This window comes from Sinohyriopsis cumingii, chromosome 6 (genome assembly GCF_028554795.1).
Source record: "Sinohyriopsis cumingii isolate HCF-2022 chromosome 6, ASM2855479v2, whole genome shotgun sequence".
Lineage (NCBI taxonomy): Eukaryota > Metazoa > Mollusca > Bivalvia > Unionida > Unionidae > Sinohyriopsis > Sinohyriopsis cumingii.
Genome location: NC_142966.1, coordinates 147,768,308 through 147,789,011, shown reverse-complemented (window position 1 = coordinate 147,789,011; position 20,704 = coordinate 147,768,308). Strand labels below are relative to the sequence as shown.

At 35.1% G+C, this 20,704-nt stretch overlaps 1 protein-coding gene and 1 pseudogene across 1 annotated transcript; one reads left to right on the top strand and one right to left on the bottom strand.

The window, feature by feature from the left end:
- The first annotated feature begins 3,617 nt into the window (after positions 1-3,617).
- LOC149798231 (uncharacterized) lies at positions 3,618-11,698 on the top strand. Its single transcript, XM_089963341.1, has 4 exons — positions 3,618-3,873; positions 4,264-4,344; positions 9,587-9,778; positions 10,342-11,698. The coding sequence occupies exons 1-4, from the start codon at positions 3,627-3,629 to the stop codon at positions 10,464-10,466; spliced, it is 645 nt and encodes a 214-aa protein (XP_089819467.1). The 5' UTR covers positions 3,618-3,626; the 3' UTR covers positions 10,467-11,698.
- Positions 11,699-12,128: 430 nt separating this feature from the next.
- LOC149798230 (uncharacterized) lies at positions 12,129-17,390 on the bottom strand (annotated as a pseudogene).
- Positions 17,391-20,704: the final 3,314 nt, after the last annotated feature.

Below are 20,704 nucleotides of genomic sequence, written 5' to 3'. Positions count from 1 at the left end.
AGATAGAAGCAGAGTTGAAGTTAGTCGCTCACTTTTAGTGAAAGCTTATCAGAAATACATAGGAGGCATTGACAGGAACAATCAGTTGAGAGCAAAGAACCAAGTGGGCAAGCCATCAAAGAAGTGGTGGCAGTATTTTTTTTTAATCTTATAAACTTGTGCATTGCAAATGCCTTGATTGTTATGAAGAAGACAACAGCATAGCCAACTGAAGAAGAGGTATACCCTCTTAGACTTCAGAACTGATGTTGCCAAATGGTTGATTAGCAATTTCTCATCCAGAACACATCAAATCCATGCATCAGTTCAAAAAGGAATTCACAGGGTTTCTAAGACTGCAAATCCAAGAAGATGCTAGTGGTGCACCAAGAGAGAAGAGGTGTAAAGAGACTGTTTATGGCTTTGTATTTGAAAATTGAGCAATTATTTTGCTGACTATTTTCAAGACTTGATGTATATGTGTGTGTGTGTGTATATATATATATATATATATATATATATATATATATATATATATATATATATGTGTGTGTGTGTGTGTGTATATATATATATATATATATATATATATATATATATATATATATGTGTGTGTGTGTGTGTGTGTATATATATATATATATATATATATATATATATATATATATATATATATATATATATATATAGTTACGTGTTTAGGCTCTTTCAAACAGTAACAAGAAAAATGTGGAGACAACAAGCATTGTAAAATTTAACAAATAATTTATTTCCCAAGAAAAACGGTAAAATTGAGAAAAAAGAACTTTCGGTTTTAGGTATCAAATCCAAAACTAATCCAAGAATAATACAATAATTAAAAAATAGAAGTCCTAGTAACAAAGTCCTAATGAAACTGAGTTCGAACCCCGATTAAATCCAAAATGGAAGGTGATGTATGCTGTTGTCAGCGTCGTACTGTAGAGTCAACAGTTCTTTGTTGACTCAGAAAATAATATTCCAGTGTTTGAATTCTGTGTAAATTTTGATAACTGTCCTTGTCCAAGAAATAATTTAGAGCACTAGTATTTACAGGGAAAACAAACTTGAAATCCAAATAAATTGAAGAAAACAAAACAATTAGCCCCAAAACTGGTCACAACATAAAACACTTTAACTTCTAAGTGTTAAGGCAATAATGGCTATTCTTTCTCAAAACATCAATAATAAATATAGCTACAATGCAAAGCAAATGCCTGGATGTAGGTCAGTCCTCTGGAAAAACCTAATTGATACTTGTTATTTGTCACATTCTCCAAGTATGGCCTCAATTTCACTTTATGAATCTTACTCTGAAAGAATTTTTTTAAAAATAAACAAAAAGGTTGTTTACCACAACTCTTACTGGTTCTTAATCAGGGTCATGAACTAGGTCATGATTAGATACAAAGTTTATGTTATTAGTTGTTTACTACTGAGTTAAATTTCTGGACAATGTCAAATCCAGTAAGTAAAATTACATTGCAATAATATGTAATGGAATAAACAAAATTTAAAACTATCAAACAATCAAACAAACAATTAAATCAAATATAAATTAAATGTGTGTGTGTGTGTGTGTGTTACATTCCACACTTCATTCACAATTGTTTTACTTCCCGTTCATAGTCTTTATTTATGATACCTATTTGAAGTTTTTCCACTTAATAAAGTTATTTGTGTTTGGAAATTTGTCTTTATTTACACAACGTTAATATCTGTTTGAGACCTGTAAATAAAATAACCATTACAAAAATTAGTCACATTATTTACTCGTGTTTAAATTCATTTCAGAAGGATTACCATGGTAACAGAACGTCCTAATTATCACAAATATGATTTGAGCAAAATATTTGTAAGAAATTTAAGGTAAAGCAGAGTTTCACACTTTGTATCAGAAAGATTTGAAAATAATCATATATTAGATTCTATATAGCCACAGTAATAGTTCCACTTTGATGTGCATGCCGAATAACCTAAAAATATGCATGATATAGAATATATTTCTAGATATTTAAATAAGAAAGCAATATATCATTACTATAGTGCCAATAATTATGAAAAAATGAAAAAGGCCAAATATTGTGTGTTTTGCTTATTGTAAAGACCATTTTTTTTATAGGTTTATGTTTGCCATGGTAACCAAGTAGAAAATGTTTGACAAAATAAAATAGAGTACTTCCACTTGGCAACTTGGATTTATTAACCCTATAAATGCAAGAATAAAGATTTTGCTCTGCGACATGAATAGGTAATATCTGCCTGAATTTTATACATAATAAGCAAATTTATGTGAAAATCAGACTGTTGAAGTGTTATGCCATAATGCAGTGGAGGTTTTTAAGGCACAAACCGTCTGTCTCTTCAGGTCCAATATTTTGGCGGAGTTATTGACATTGTACCGCTACTAATAGATCTCCACTATTAATCTTGAATGCCCAACTTCTCCAAACATTTTTTTAATAAGACATTCTTCTGTTTAAGGACCTGCTGAGTGAACTGCAGAGAGAAAGGACTTTTGCATGTACCCATAACTACTTGTTTTAGCTAATCTTGTTTCACATCTGGCTAAATCTTCAATTTTACCTATCAACTAGCAGTGCCATAAAATAAAATTAAAATCACCAATTTATTACCTCACATGGCTACAGGGTCAAGTGAGATTATGGTATAGCCATGCATGCATTGTTCATCATCCATCATTCAGTGTATATTAAGTCTTATCCATCAACAATTGCTTTTTTCAACTTCTAGAAATCACTGGACCTAGCGGAACCAAATTTGGAATAAAGTATCCTGCAAGTAGTAATGTGGGACACTATAGCAACAATGTGGGTTCAATGTTAAATTTGGTCATTTGCATTATGGCAACAATGGTACTTTTCACATTGTGGGGCACTATAGCAACATGGGGAATTTAACATAGGGAATGGATTGGGTCTGTATAGTGACAAGGGAAATGGAATATGGTGACTTCATGGTACTGGACATTGGCAATAAGTGGCTGACCTCAATCGGATGAAACAGGGAAAACGGGGGGAAGGAGCTATAATGCTTGGCAGGGCTAAACATATAACTTTATATAAAGCCTGGCATCGCAGGACATATAACTTCTGTATAGACATAGACAAAGAAACAAATACACAAAGAAACAAACAAACAAATACACAAATATGGCAAGAGAATAACTATCTTTTTAAGGCACTGGAATGGCTGTGAAAAGGGCCTTTGGGTTTCCTCTTCTTTTTTCTTTTAATTTCTTCTTTTTCTCCATCAACTTATTTCCTGTCCTACATTCTTCTTATTTTGCTTTCTCTTCTTTCTTCTTATCCTCCTCCTCTTCTTTTTTCCTCTTCTCATTCTCCTCTTCTTTTTCTATTTTTTCATTACAGGCTCTCATTCTCTGTTTATGCTCTTCTTCCTCCTCCTCCTTTTCTTGTTTCATCACCTCTCTCTCTGTCTTTGCTTGTTCTTCTTCTAATTGTTTATTTCCATAGCCCATTTCATACCGGATTTAACCGAATAACCTCCCGAGTATACTCCAGCCAATCAAACGCTGGTGGGTACATGTACATACCAAATTGGCGTCATTGTTGTTTAGAAATATTTCAGAGATAAAACGTGAAGAAATGCCAGCTACTTGTATCGTCAGAGGTTGCAAAAGTCGCTCCAATCAAGGATGTGGCATTAAATTCCATCGTCTGCCATGGAGAGATGATTTGCTGTGCAAACAGTGGCTCATACGAGCAGGAAAATCTGAACTTGAATTGAGCGGAAAACGAATGTCACAATTCAAGAATGCGAGAATGTGTTCGCTACATTTTAGTGCTGATGGTGAAGGAATATCTACTGCTTTACCATCCATAAATATTCCAGGTTTGTTAATACTAAAAAAATTCCTTATGTTGGTCAATGAAACGCAATTTATGTAATACGGTGTCATAGTATAAAAAAAAGGTATATAAATTATGTCGTACGCAAAATAAGATTGTTATATAATTTAGTATCGTAAATTATTTGGATATTGTGACTTTATTCAGTTGTGTCTAATCTAATAACGTCATATTAAAAATTTCTGTTAACCAGCTTAGTAATTTATATAATTAAGTAATTGCTAAAGTAGCCTATTTTTAAATTATTAATATTGGGAACATGATACACTGAAATCCCCTCCTTGGCATATTCTTACCTTCAGCCTACAGTTAACTGTGTATTTTTTAAGCTATATAACGTGTATAATATTCTTATGTCCTTTTTTAAATTCAGAATTTGAAAGACAAGAAGCTGTTGCAGGTTTACTACAGCTCACTGTATCACACATGGAGTCAAATCAGAGAAATGTTTATGGTTTGTATTATTCTTATATTTGTCAGTAGATGGTTCACACCTTGTTAATGTATGTGTCATTAGAGTTGATTTCTCACAAATTTGATTGTTAGTCTCTACTAATCACTAAGTGCTAGTAAATGTTGCAATGTGTAATGTAGTTTCAATCATTAAAATAATCGCAGTTATAATTTAAACAAAAGTCTCTCTTTTCCTAGGGACGGCAATGGTTTTTGAACCGTTTGTTATAAGCAGCTTGAAAACAGATATTATGGTAATAGCATGTTTGAGATGAATAATAAAGTTTATTTCAAAAGGATATCTGTAAAATTGATTGAGTTATGTCTTTTTTTATACCAGTATCCTCCGACATTTTTACGCACTCAAATTACAGAAAAACTTAAGAAGGACACTATTTTAAAAAAAATTGTATACATTATAAATTTAAACTGATCGTCTTACTGATAGGTTTAAACTATGTACTGACGAGTATAGCCCATTTAAATGTTGTTTTCCCGTTCCTATAGATCATATCAGTGTGGTGTTTTTACGTACAAAATGACGTAAATATAATTTTTGAAGTGCAAAAAGGAAAAGATAACTCGCTTCTTACAATATGAGTAAAAAACTAAAAAGTATAGAATTGCTTTCATTGCAAAGTACTAAAAATAAGTGTAAAAAGCATTTATTCATCCTTACTTACAATTATAATTATAATTCACTAAGTAAACCTAAGAGCAAAACTTTAATTGTTGTATTCCAAAAGAAAGATAGAAGTCTCAACACAATGCAAGAATATGAACTAAATAACTGCACTGATACAATTTACTAAATTGTTGCATTTTACTTGGAAAATATTGCGACAAAATAAATTATCAACTTCTAAATATCTAAATTGAATGTTACTTATCTACTGCATGAAGTGAATCTTCCTAAAGCAGAATAAAATCTAGAATTTGTCATTAAATATTAAGCACAGCTAGGAATTATGTCAAGGACTTGACTTAAAATCATAATAACAAAATTCATAAAACGTTTAAACAATAAACATTTATACAAATAATTCCACTTCACCGATAACTTGGCCATTCTGTTGTGAAAGAACAAGCATAACTGTAACAGGAACAGTAACAACTGTAATTACACTACACCTCTGGAACAATTTCCAGATGGCCGTTTCTGTAATCCTCTTTGAGAGTGTAAGTGTAGATGGCATTTGGGGAACTTTTATCCTGCAAATCACAATCATATACAATGTTGTAAAATTCAGGAAATCCTGCTACTACACTCAATAAATGCCCAGGCCACTTGCCCTCATTGAAGGTATGAATAACCTTCTTTCCAACAAGTAATGGAATTTCACATACAGGCGATTCCTCACTTGGGCTATCTGCGTCATCTTTAATTAACTGAATGAGGTTATTTTTCAGTTTTTCTACTGAGTATGCCTTACCCTTTTCGCTTATTTTGTACAGTTGTTTATCTTTTACAGTCTGTTTTAAGACTCTCTGCCTGAATCGTATTTGTGATGTTAGTGCCTTTCTTTTCTCTGTAATTTTTAGCTCTGCAAGGATGTGCTCAACATCATCTGGTCTTTGCCACAACCCATAATAAAGGATTGCATTTGTGTGCTTGGATTTTACTTACAGTGCTCTTTCATGTTTCTTTTCTAGAGCAAGTTGTTTATTTTGCAAACTCTCTCTTCGTTTTTCCACAATTTCTTTCAGCCTTTCTTTATATTTGGCTTGTATTTGTCTACCTTCTTTTCTACATTCTGATAGCATTTTATCTTTTTCCTCTCGTGGGTCGGTGGTTCTTTCCGGGGTTTTCCGGGTTCTTCCTCCACCATTAATACTGGCCGCCATGTATAGCCTATCGTGCTGAAAAATGGCGTTAAACCCCACAACAACAACAACAATTATCTTTTTCCGTTATTGGAAGTGACTCCAACCATTCAGAAGTTTTATTAAATACAAACATAAGAAAGGCCTCGTTAGAGATGGTGGTGGCATTTGGTCTGTAACGGAGAAAGAAGTCAAGTATTCCAAAAACACATTCAGGAACTTTGTTATGTGGTATAACTGACTGGGTGTGTTCTCTGATTGCGTCTGTTGGCTGAAAGTAACTTCCACCAGGCAGCTGTTCTTTCATAGCCTTTCTGAGAACACTTCAAAGTCCTTTGAAAGCCATTTGTGCAAGAGCACATGCATTGTCATCAATGCCATCACAGGGCTGAACAAGTTTGGCATAAATTTCGTATTTTTCAATTAGACTACTTTCAGATCGGTGGTCATTGCCATTAATGAAATCTGTAGATTCTTGACTAGCTCTGTCAGAGAAGGCTAGCAGTGCATGATAACTGTTATTCATGTCTAAAACATGAACATTAGTTTCAATCAATCTCCATAAAGGGGCTGTTATTAACTTTGATATGAGCCCCAGAACCTTACAGCTGGCAATTATGTATGGCTTGTTCACAAGCGACAACGTCAGTTTTTGAAGTCTGTTACATGTTCCATGTACAGTTTCAAAAAACTGCTTGATCTCTGATGGTGGTAAAAGGCTATTTGGCCCATTAAAATTATAACATTAAATCTATTTCCTCGAAAATTAACAAACATGCTTTTCTCATTTTGAGACTGGCAAAATGTTCTAAATGCACTATAGCAACCAATTTTCTCATCCACACCACAAGCAAAGCATTTTCCACAGAAACAGAGAAAAGAAATTGTTTTAGCATCAGAGCTAAACAGTTCACCAGATGATGTCTCTTCCTCATCTAAAGTGTCTGATGAAGATGTATCCTGCTCCTCTATTTTCTCAAACAGGGAGAGAATGGGAGAAAGGCATTCAGCAAAATTTACAAGTAAATGTAGTCCACAGAAAAAATTATTAACTTTAACTGTGGCAGTCTGTTCGCCCTCTATCATGTCATTCCAGTTACTTGAAAACGTAAGCATGACATCTCTCCTATATTGCTCTAACATTTCTGTAAAGCTAAATTTGTTTGGGCTCTGTCAGACATAAAATCTCTTATGTTGCATAGAATACTATTCCCAAGGGTTGTATTATTATTGTTTCTGTAAGATTCACACATATCAGAAATGTCATCTAATATGTTCCTAAAAATGTCCAGTGTAGTTCTGGCTGATTTGTCAGACATATCTCTCAGACCCAGAAAATACAAACTTTTGTTTTCATCACTTAACAAAAATGTTTGCTACGTCTGCCCAAATTTTCTTATTTCATCACTGTACAAGCATGTATTTTGTGCTGTACCAACAGTAGCTCCAAGCTACTTTTGTCCAATAGCAAGTTTTTCAGCTATTATATTATCCACAGTTCTCCTCGATGGAACTTCATTAGGAGTTCTGTTAGCAAGCTTTAAAACTTCTGTTATTACTGGACCTACATTAGCTGATGCAACATTATAACTGGTAATGTTCATAATGCATTGTCTTGTATTGGGTGTGTAACATTTTGTTACAGGATCGTATATGTCAATTACAGCATTATCTTGTAGAAGAGCTTGCAAATAATCTCTGTCCTCTGTTATATTTTTCAAGTCCTTCTTCAGCTATTATCTTTACTTTCGATATCACTTGCATTTTTTGATGCTGTTAACTTTTCATTTAACATTTTCACCTTCTCTTGCTCATGTTGTAACTGAATAGTTAATCTGATGTTGCTAAGCCTTAAATTTTCATTGTCAGTTTTCAACATTGAAAGCTTTTGCTTCTGACGAATTATTGTTTTTTGCAGTGCTCTGTTGTTTGCAACAGAAGCCGTCTTAATGGCATATCGCGATATGGTTCTCCTCAGTAGAGTGTTTTCATAACGAGCATCTCGTTTCTCTTTAGCAACGAAATGGAATTTCTGAAGCATTTTTTCTTTATCATTTATTAACTTTTTCATTCGAGATGATAGTTGCTGGGTCTTTGATTTGAATTTCTTTGAGTTTTTAATTTTTGAGAATGAGACCTTTTAAGACTTAAAATCTCATGCTGATGTTTTTCTATAGTCTCTCTAATTTCAACAGTTTTTTGTTCCTTCAATTACTCTGTTTGTTGTTCTGACTGTTGTTTGAACTGTGACAATTCAGTTGCTAAACTTGTACATGCTTGCTTGCAAGATGAAAGTTCCTCTTCATAAAGTTTTCCACTTGGAACTTTAGGTGCTGTCACAGTGTTAACTGGTACTGAAAATGCTTCATTTTCAAATTCATTCTTTGCCAACCCTTGTTTCCCTTTAAGTTTATTCTTGTATCGATACAGCTTTGCAGTTAGAACTTGTTTATTAATAGATGATGGATCAAGGTTAGGTATTTCTGCAAATTTGTTTATTAAATAATGTTCATCAGTTGTCTCTGATGTACTTTTATGAAAGAGGTCAATAGCTGTCTGAACATTTAAAGTTCTAATGTCTTTATTGGACTCCATCATCAAGGATACACATACACCAGCATGCAAAACACGAAAAAAATGAAAGAAACTCCGTACAAGATTTGTTAAATGTCTGATAAGTAATAACTATGAAACACAATTTTGCTTACTACCAAGATAATTTATCCCAGATTAAAATTGTACAAGACAAATTAATACTACTAATTGGCACGAATTGACGTGTGAGTGACCTTCTTATATATTTATAGCAGGCCAAATAAAACAGTTCAACAGAAGATAAACAAAAAAGAAATTGTTCTAAATCAATACTTTATTCTTTATTATTGATTAAATAATTGACTATCATATTTTGTGTACAGTGATTTTCAGCTTCTAATATTTGCATCTTCACATCGATCCATATACATTGTGAAATGAAAATGAGACTGAACAATTACATCAAACAGGGTCATACAAAAATTAATAATTGCACTTCATTACGTGGACGATTGCGGCAGTTTTTTCTCTATTCAGTATAACAAATGAATAATATTTATTAATATCTTGAATAGAACTGTGTAATCGGCCCATAAATTATTTTCATTAATATTTCTTCTCTCTAAGGTCATTTGTATTATCTGCACTGTGCACTTTTTAGGAAAAAAGTGTCATTATGCATGCTCCAGAGACTTTAGAAAATGTTCGGCACCTTTCAGAATCATGACAATATGTAGCCATTAGTAAAATTGCTGTAGAGTGTACCCACCCATTCGGATTTTTACACATTTCCATACCAAAAAGTTATGTACACATTTTGGTATGTTTGCTTTGGTTACCTCCCCTACCCTTTGCCTTTTACATTGAATAATTATATTTTACAGTTCATCAAATCAATCCAGATACCAGCACAGAGAAAACAGGAAATATACCAGAGGATGCAGAGGGTCCTAATCCAATTACTGAACCTCAATCAACTGTATACTCTAATGCCAGCATAGAGGGTACAGCAAATATACTCGACGCTGCTGAGGATATCATTCTAATGACCAAACTTCAAACAACTGCAAATGATGGTAACTTCAATATTAAATTTTCTACCTGTTATACATAAAAAAATGACATACTGATTAAAAAAATTTAAATGTGTATTTACATACTTTGCATGTTTGGTTTTTTTTAAGTAACAATGTTCACCAGTCATCCATTTTATAAATATATAAAAGCCTTCACATTCCATTGAATGATTAAAAAATGCTAAACAATTATAGCCATATTTTCCATTTTTTAACACACATGCTTTAATATTAAACAATCATTACTTATGAGGTGAAAACTGTATCTCCTTGCAAAATAGGAAATTTATATGGCCTTTTAAACTTTTTCTTATTTAATAGACTTGTAACTGTTTATGTCACTATCCTCGCTTTCATGTGTTTGAAAATATTTCTTCTAACAATCCCCCATTGTAAAAGATCAGAAAAAGACACTATTCTATTAAAAAAATTAGTGTTTTCATAATTATTTTCTAGGATATTACTTGGAAATGGGGGGGGGGGGCAAAGTTGATCAAATATTTGAAAAGCAAAAAAAAAACAGTTCCCCCACCCACTTGCAATCATTTTATTTCTTTTTACAGATGACATGATTATTTCTCAACAGTCCTTACTTACTCCACGATGGACCCCATCTCAAATAAAAAAAAGAAAATTATTCAGCGATGCTACATCACAAGTCACACCAAAGAAAACAAAGTTTCCATAGGAATACAAAGAACCCCCACCAAACAAAAGTAAACACAAGTAACCCCTAAGCAGAAGCGGTCGGCAAAATCTAGTACAGACATTAATATAGGTGCAGAGACACAAACTGAAACCCCCTGATAAGCCTGCATTTAACTAGGCTGATCTGGTTTACACTAGTCACATAAATCATTTTATTTGTGCTCTGGTGGCAAAAGACTAGTGTTAAAATGACTCATATTTCGTCTGTGTTTTAAAAAAAAACAGACATGATTTTTTTTTCGTTTTAAAGTGGGATTCTGCTTTTCTCCTGACTTGAATCAGATTTTTCTTGATATAGTCTGGTTTTTTATTATCTTCGATCCATTTTTAAAAAAGTGGTCTGTTCGGTCCCATTCTGTAACGACCCTTGTAATGTATTCATTCCATATATTAGTTAGAACACGACTCTCGTAAAGAGGATTCTGATTGGTCACAAGTTTAAATTCATCCAATGAAAGAGGATTCTGATTGGTCACAAGTTTAAATTCATCCAGTGAATCTTCGTATAATGAAAACTGATGGCAATGGAAAGAAGAAGTGTGCTTGCAAAAAATGTCATCCAGAGTTGTTGAGAGAGACCATGAAATGAGAAGTTTAGATAAAAGGTTTAAAATATGTATGGAAATGGCTGGAGTGAAAAGTCAACGGAAATTTAGTTGGTCAGTTTATAAGAAAACTGAATACTAGAGGACTGGCAATTTGTAACCTCTGCTCTACTGTAATCATGGTTGGAAGCGTTTGGTACAACACCTATAAAAGAAGCTGCATACGAAAAAATTGAAGCTCAGAAGCATCTGGAATAAGTGCAGTTAATTACTATAAGAAGAAAGATTCCTTGCATGAGAGAACAGATGTAGCTCTCTGTCAGAATATGCGCATATAATCATTTATGTCGGCAAGCAGCCAGATCCAACCTGTACTTTATTCAACAATATGTATTCGTCATTAAAATTTTTAACTGCTACATGTATTTGTATTTTGAGAGAATTCATAACTTGTTATCTCCAGGATGTATTATAAATGTATACTATTTGAGCTGACATTGTTACAATATTGTATTGTAAGAATCATTTCTATTAACACGTCATTAGCATGTGTCAATGTATACATTATTATGCCTTCATTAATCATATCAGCCGCATATCTCTTGTTCGCTTTTATGTACTTTTCACGATGACTTCTGTAACTATATACACGTACTGTTGAAACCAACTTGTTGACATGTTTTCATTTCCCTGTGAATAGCCCCATCCCCTTGGTAGCCTCAATAAGATGGGAACAGACTGACCAAAATCTAGTACAATTTAAGCACATGTACTTGAAGCATGTAAATAACAACTTTGCAACCATGTGATAATGCCACATTACAAGAGATTTTAAGACTCAAGGAGTCATTACATGTTTACCAAAGGAAAGAACTTAAGATTCTTTAACAGTTGGAGACCTATATCACTTTTAAATACTGACTACAAGATTGCTTCAGGAGTCATTGCAGCTAGGATCAAAATGGTTCTTCCATCAATAATAAGTGATACTCAGAAGGATTTATGACGGGTAGATTGGAGGAACTGCTAAATGATTTAGTAGGCGATCACGGTAATCTGATGCCGATTGAAATGATATAATAAAAAAAACATAAACGAGTTGTAATGATTTATTTAAATACTTTTCCTTTATATCCAAAATTCCAAAATCGCGGAAAGATGCTCTCAAAAACCATTTAGTACATAATAATTTTCTTAAGCAGGAGGATAAAATAATGAGCTTACAAAAACAAAATTCACTCAAGTTTATAAATATCTTAGCAACACGTTTGATTATAATGTGACCTTGGGATGGTTCCCCAACCCAGTGGTCAACCTGTTATGGAGATAATAAAAATAAAAAAAAGAGTCAAACACGTGATTATAGAGAATTTTCATAATAGCTGAAGATTTATTGCAATTAGTTTTCCTTGTACTTTTGTAAAATTTTGTCAGCCATATACTCGTCCAAAAAAGTCTCAAGTTTTGGCAAGAAATTGTCTACCCATTCTTGATTCAATTTGAATCTCTGACAATGAAAACTTCCAGAGTCTGGATGAAGCAAGGCCAAATCACAATACTTTACAAATGACCTACATACATACAATTGCAACTGAATTTGGTGATACCACGCATAATTAGGTTTTAATGCAAAAACTTGGACTGAAGTTCCATGTTGGCTTATTTTCATTGATTTTAATGGGTACCCAGGTTCTTTAACACTGTCACCAAAAGTTTTGTGGCTCTATTTTACTGCTACTTTGCATTCCACAATACCAACAAGAGTTATTTTCTTCAACTCCACCATCAGGCGATGCTGCAATGAACCCATGATCTTTATCTATAATTAAACCCAACTTTTTAATAGAAATGTTTGAACCCTCTTTAACTTTCTCAGCAACATACCGATTGATAACTGTTGGCTCCATATCTAATCCATATCTCATTGCTGCTGAGAAAAAAGTAGATGGCTCTAATATTGCACTACTTATTGTGTTGGGATTGGACTTCATGTACAAAAAGAAGTTACAAATACAGCTAACAATAGAACCAGTTATCCTCAATCGTCTCAAAGTAAACCAATCAACTTTGTACAAGAGTATTTTCTTGAATAAGTAGTTGTTCATCTTGGGTGACTTTTAAACAATTCTTTAACTCTTTGTTTTTGGTGATACTATCTGAATGAGATAAATCTGTGATATTTTTTAAAACTTTTTCCTCATAATCATATAATGGATTTACAGAGACCAGTGTTTCAACTGGATCGTCTTGACTTGCAACTTTATTTATTAAGAGCTGTTTACTGGGGTTGGATTCTTTACTACATTGCTCTAATTCACAGAGGAATGATTCTGCAAAAGCACTCTCAGTGTCGCAAACTTTATTAAGCTTATAAGCCTCCGGTTGTTCTCCTTTTAATGGTCGGTTCTTTTTTCTTTTTTTCCCATGCTGTTTTCTTGTAAAGTCTGTATCATAGATTGGAACTGCTGGAAGTTTAACTAGCCTCGGCTTATTCCAGGCCTAAAGTTTATCTAACAAGAAATGGAAAATTTTAGGTAACAGGCTAAAGAAAATGAAATGTTTTCTGCTACCATTGATGTTATTGTTATTTAATGTCTTTGTAAATTAAAGTACCAGTATTTATAGTACTATGTCTCAACTTGAAGATACACATACCAGTACGTGATGGAATGTCTTAGGAAGCACAAACACTGGGACAAAATCTTCAATTTCATAATACAGTGCAGCAGTACGTTTGCACGTACAGTTAGGACCAGACCCAGCTGGGCATGAGCAGCTAGCATGTATGATTTCACCCAATGAGTTCAGCATTAGAATCACTCTGTAGAATTGCTGTTTCATGTGTGCTAGAACCTCGGCAGAAACAATGGCCTTTTTTGCAATTTCATCTTGCTTCACTCTGATGTGCTGTAACAATAGAACACACATTTAAATGTTTTTGTGGATGACAATAAACATACAAACATGTTAATTACGAGGGACAAAAATAAACTTTGCATGTTTCAGGTTATTTCCCCCACATAAAAAAATGTTTTGTTATTGGGTAAGCTCCTTCCTACAAAACAATTTAAAACAATATATGTGATAGTTTCAAAGTTAAGCACAGCCCGATATATGTCCAGGGATCTTCCTGGGCTTCGCCAATGTCGCAAATTGCGATTTTTTTTCCTTATTGGCGACAAAAATATCCCATCTGGCGATTTTTTTGGCGACATACTTTTTGGTTATTTAATTTGTACATACAATCATGGATTTGGACTGAATAAATTTAAAGCCAGAACGAAAGGAAGCCATAAACTTGACTAAGCAATGCATTGGAATCAATCTGTTACACAAACGATCCTTTGTTCTTATTGACAACCCTATCTTTACAGTGCATTGTTACATCATAATCTGCTTATGCTGACATCTGGGCTGAGTACTGTATGCTGCCATACAGTCAATCATGCTACCGCACTATACCTACAACTGACCGACTTCTGAAGACGCGAATAGAACAGATACAATTTTGTATGGCTAATCCTTCTGTTTTTTGGTTTTTTTTATACATATACCAATACAATAGTTTTGCTGAACCTTCATAGAAAACTGATAACCTTTGAAGTACCGACTACTGTGTATAAATACAAAGCAAATGGAAAAAATCTCAATCACAATTACATCTGTCGCCAGTGCAGCATTTTACTCATTGATCTTTTTCTTTTGTCATCAGTCCCGTGTTACGGCTGCAGAGACTTAAACTCCGCAACAAGAAATAGCAACAAAAAAAAAAACAGTTTTGCATAATTAATAATAATTATTTATTTCTCAAAATACAGGAGTGAAAGAATCCCTAAATTGGGTGTGAATTTACGCTTATATATACGGTCCTATATTGCCAGGTGTTGACTCGTGTAAGTTTCATTCGTGGGAATGGAGATCCTATTTTTCTTGTCGAGAAAATTTATACAGCATTCAGTGATCATTCTTGGGATTTAGGAAGCAATTCGCTACAAGCTTTGTGAAGCTAGCCATAAGGGGGGGGGGGGGCTGCTGAGAGACTACTGGTGTCACCTGTCAGCACTGAGGACTGTGAACGTGGTTTCAGTAAGATGAACCTCATAAAAACTGACATCAGAAATAAGCTCTGCATCTCATCTCTCGAGAATTTAATGAGAATCAGCATGTACAGATGTGAAAAATTAGACTTTGAAACTGCATTCAACAAGTGGGCAGCCCTAAAATCGCGACGGATCTTCATGTAACACTTTGTAACATTTTGTTAATGCTTGTTGTAATTAAAGTATTAACTAATCCATCTTTTGTAATTTTCATTGCCTGTTACATTAATAGACTAAATTAACACTTGGAAAAATGTACACTACTTTTTTTGGCGACACTTTTTGAAAATTGGCGACAAAATATTGAGGTTGGCGATTATTTTGGCGACAGCTTTTTAAAAGCCAGGACCATCCCTGTATGTACTTCGATGCAATACATTGCCATCATTTGTATACCTGTATTTACAATGTAAATAATGGGGGGGGGACAACTTGAAACAAGCTTATATTCTAATATCCTAAACATATCCATTATATAAAAAAATCTATTTAAATCCAATTAACTATACATACTTCACATAAAATGTGTTACATGTATTAGTAGTGCGACTTGAGAAATAGTTTTGTACTTGTCAGTGAACGTCAATGAGATCGAATACCGGCGACACCAATATTCAGCTTTTTCCAAATCCAGCAAGTGGAGCTAATTAAATGATTGAAATTTACATGTAAATTATCCACAGACTTTCAAAAACAAATCTGATAAATTCATATGAAACGCAGTTTATTACAGTGACGTTTCGGATGCACAGAAATAGTTTGAACAACTTGCTCTTTGATTGTCAGGATTAAATTTGTTTACTTCGACACCGTTTCCTTACTTACATGTACATGTCCAGATTAAACAGCTCAAAGCTACTCTCTCGTTTGGCTTTGAAATCGGCCCTGATTTCCAGAAAATAAGGCAGGATGGTTTCAATATTAAATTTCGTCAGTATCTGCGGCAGCATCACTGTTGAATAGGCATTTTTCAACTCGATAAACGATGTTTAAGAAGTTAGAGAAATTGATGCTGATGCTGAAGCGTCTGCCATATTTTGCCCACCACCTATTGAGTGGCTATTGTGGTCAGTTGACCACCCGCCACGTGATCAAAATTCTGAGCAAATTATGAAGTTCACCAAAGTCTCCATGAAATGGGCTATTTTGAGTGTGTGGGCTATACGCGCCATCCTCCATTCTAATAAAAAGATTCCTCCACCATGCCCAGATCATCTACTGCCTCTTGCAACGTCTTCATTTTATCCATTGTGTTAAAAGCATTTTTTCATTAGTGTTGAATGGTGCAAATGACAAATGCTTCACTTTAGGTCCCAAGCACAGACGTAAAGGAAAACATTCCCTCTCATGAACTACCCATATCACCTACCAAACTACCCATAATAATGAGAGTGCTAACCTGAAATAAATTTTTATACAAAACAACACACTAATACCAAACTTTTTGGTTTTTGTGTTTATGGATAAAGGTTTTTTTGTTAAGTGAAAAAGAGGAATACATTTTTTGTGAAGAAAAAAACAAATATACATATACACACACAAATGTACGCGTGCACAAACACAAAAACATGCACGCACATGAACATACACACAGACATAAACATACACATGCATTGATACATCAGTAAAGGAGTTAGTGTTTTTATAGTCAAACTACTTAACACAATTTGGCAATTGATCAGTCTCTCTTTTCTAGAGATCTGGGTATCCCTGAGAAGGGCCGTTTTTTTTAAAACTCCAAATGCTCCTCTTAATGAGTGCACCTTCCTGGTCTGGCACCACAGACACAATGGCGGCTTCAGTCATTCTCCCAGTTCAGTCTTGCTCTTGGGAAGGCAGAGGGGGGGTTGGATGATTTCACTATCAAGTCTTCACTTTGAGAGATAGTGAAGACTTGTTCCCCATCTTCTATGCCAGACATGGGGATGATGATGTCTCTGTGGCTCTCGCTGTCTTACTAACTCTTCTTCCTAGTTTTCCATCTGGGTAACCACAGGTCTTGGTACTGGTGGTAGTGTTTGTGGTACTGGTAGCGGCTGTGGTGTTGGTAGTGACTGTCGAGGTGTCCACACCTCAGGCTTGACCTCACACAGAGGTATGAGGTGAAGCAGGATCCTTTTCTTTCTTTTTCTTCTCCTTCTCCTCTTCTTCTTCAAGCCTGGCACTTTCCTGGATTGCTTCCATGGCCAGTTCGTCCAGGAGGCATCTGGCATACCCCAGGTGCATTTGGAGTTCAAGCAATTTGCTTATTCTGCTCATGTTGTTGTAGTTGTCTCATTGATGATGGGTAGCCAGACTGATGAATGTTCAGCTTTATATCCTTAAAGCAAGAACGTGAAGAATAACATACTTCTTACACAAAAACTAACAAATCCCATACCATTATGAAGAACATGGTATGCACGGACCTAAAAGAAACACTTTTTACCTACAGTAACTAACTACAAACACACACATAGACTATGTTACAAATCAGGGAAACGAAATGTTTATAGACACACTTCTAGTTTTTGAACGTACAAACAAACGCAAAGACAGACAAATAGTTTGGAAATTTCACTAATATCTCTTTTCTAGATGGTTGGTGTAGCCCTGAAAAGGCTTGTTTTGTTGGGGAGTTATGCCAATATCTTATCATCTGAGATTGTGTCCCTGTTTGGCTTCAGGCTTTCCAACAGGATAGGGTCTGCTTCTGCGGAAAGAGAACTCTTTCATGGCCACTCGGCAGTCTACAAAACCTCTGTCTGGATCCTGCTGTTGCTGCTGCTCTCTCTGCTTATGAAGTATATACTTCTCTGTCGATTCTTCTTGCTCCTTGATTTTCTCTTGAAACACTTCTATCAGGTCTTGGCTCACTTTTAACATCTTGACATTCTCTATCTCAGGCTTGGGTATTGAGTTTTGCCTGAAACGATGTAAATTCATGTAGGCTTTGTTCAGCTTGGCTAGTCTTTAACACATTTTCATAGGTGCAGGAGTCAACAATGGATGGTCAGACTGGAGACCATCCCGTTTTATACGACTCGAGCGCGGACACCACATAAAACATCCCTGTTGTTTTTTGGTTGGAATGCTATAGCTTAGCTTATGGCGAGGGATAAAGAGAAGTCAAAGAGCATGTATAGTGATAACAAAATTTTCACAACAAACCACTAACACCTTTTTTTCCAAACATAACATTTTTTAATTTAAACCACAAATAACCAACACATCATATAACAATTTTTATTCAAACAAACTATTTTTTACAAGGTTGACAACATTGTGAAGTTAAGTTAGACTTCCATGGATGGGCCACTGATGAACACTACTTTTCGTAGCTAAAGCCATCGATCTACTTTTTCATCATTTCTAGAAGAGTCACGATCAAAATAAGTCACTATGTGTTCTAAGGGATATCCAAAACTGCATTGATGAAGAAAATTCTGACAATATTGTCCACTCACCATAGAATCTTTGCCTTGTAATCTCACATTATTGAATCATGTCGTCTGGATATTTCTTCCCATAAAGTCGATGTCATCCTCCAGGCAGTAATCCATACTAATCAAAATACTCCATACAATCATCTTTGGGAAAGTAGATAGCTAACCAGTGGGTTCCTGGGAGATGACTGTCGTCCATGTTGATGACATAAGCTTGAGATATTGAGGTTAGCAATGAGGTAGTTCATCTTTAGCGCACACGACAGGATTCCAAGAAGCAGCGTACGATTTGTTGTTCAAGAGGAAATAAAGTTCTCAGGTAATGACAAGTCATCAATTCAATCCTGACTCTTTGCTTGAAAATCTCTGACAAGTAACCATTTCTTCATCTTGTCTCCACACTCTGGGCCAAGAGAGATTTGATGTGATGGATTTCTAGAGCAGTCAATGGTGGGGAGGAATGAACACGAAATTCTTTATACCACTGATGCAACACTACTTCCAGGCAGGCTCAGTAAGGGTAAATGTCCATGCTGTGCTGACTAATTTGTTATTTGTACAAATTAGCTTCACGGAACAAGGAATGCATGAAATTGTTGGTGGGAGCTACTCCAGCAGTGTTTCTTGGATGTCACTGTTTCGGTCACTTTGACTTTCAAGTACAAATAACTGCTATTCAGATTGATGTAATCTTCAGGCTGTCCTTTGATTTCAAATTTGATGGGAGCTGAATACGTCAAAGAGGAGATGGGATGAAATTCAATTCATTGGGATTCTTGCATCATCATCATGGTGGGTGGCATGGCAAACAGATCCAGTTCCAACTTGGAACAGGCACAAGACTGACAGTGCATCATTTTTCTCTCTGTTTTTTTAACAATCAAAAACATCTAATTCCCGGATGGTTCTTCTTTTCCTGGTCTTTCTAGCTCTGGGGGTGTGAAGTTCTCTGGAGAGGTGTCTTTGTCTTTGTCTCTCTCTGCCTCGTCTTTGCTGTGGCACCAGGGAAACCGGAATACCTGACTCAGCAGCGTCCAGGGCATTTTTAGGAGATTCTCGCCGACCCTAAATTTCTTTGCCCGTTTGAAGCAAGACATTTTTGCCTGCTCTTAAGAAAACTTCTTTGGGGTTTTGATTGTCGATGATGATAATTTGGAGAAATTCTTTGCCTTGCGTCAATGCGGCATCACCATCGGGGGCCACAGAATGAAACGCCAATTTCAACATACATGTATCTCCTAAACCATGTTCTCGCTGTCATGCGACTCATCGGTACACGATATATGACTTACAAGTCGTTAGAGAATAGTTTTTGAAAATGGAGTTTCACTGTGACTTTCACATTGGTGAATGGAATATTTTGTCCCAGATCTTCTTTAATAGTTATGTTGACAGTGTCAAAATACGACATACAGACAGGCAAATAGTGAGGATGTATAAATTTGCAATGAACATGATAGGTGTTCCATCTTCCTCGTCAGCGTTCATGGCAGAATCCCACTACGTTGTACTTGTCCACATTGGAGTACACAAAGATCAAATCGAATCCTTGGTTCAGTTCTACCAGGTAACAAAACCACTTTGCAAAACTCAAGTTGTTGCTAACAACTGCTAATAAGCCTTTTTTTCTCTATTTTCTTCCTCATCTCCATGTCCCCACCTAACATCTCAAACAATTCAGGACAAAATAAAAAGGTCAACACTTTGCTCTCCTGAGATTAGCAGGCGATGAGCCTCTTTATGTTACTCAATGGTGTCACTTCGATTGAGCCTCTCCAGGGCTTTGCCAAACACGACATTAAACCTGGCAGCAATCGCGTTCACCAGATGTTGACCACTTAAGTAATAGCCTGGGGTAATTTTCAAGTCATAGGTGGTCAGATTAGTTTTGGCGCACTTTTTTCATAGTATAATTTACATTTGGATCCAAGTAGTCTTGCACTTGTTTCTCACAAACTTCGACCTGAATAGTATTTTCATTTTCGACGATGTTTATGATATGTGTAGGGTGAATGATTTCCCAATGGGCTTCGTGATCCAGTTGAATGGCCTGAGGTAATTTGGTAATTTGGCCATGAAACAGCATAATGTGCTTTTGGAAACACATCCATGGAACTGTCACTGGGTAATGTTAAGTAAAATTGGTTA

Coding starts and splice junctions, on each gene's coding strand:
- LOC149798231 (XM_089963341.1), top strand. CDS start 3,627: ATGCCAGCTACTTGTATCGTCAGAGGTTGCAAAAGTCGCTCCAATCAA. Junction 3,874..4,263: donor ACCATCCATAAATATTCCAG/GTTTGTTAATAC, acceptor TTTTAAATTCAG/AATTTGAAAGACAAGAAGCT. Junction 9,779..10,341: donor TCAAACAACTGCAAATGATG/GTAACTTCAATA, acceptor TTCTTTTTACAG/ATGACATGATTATTTCTCAA.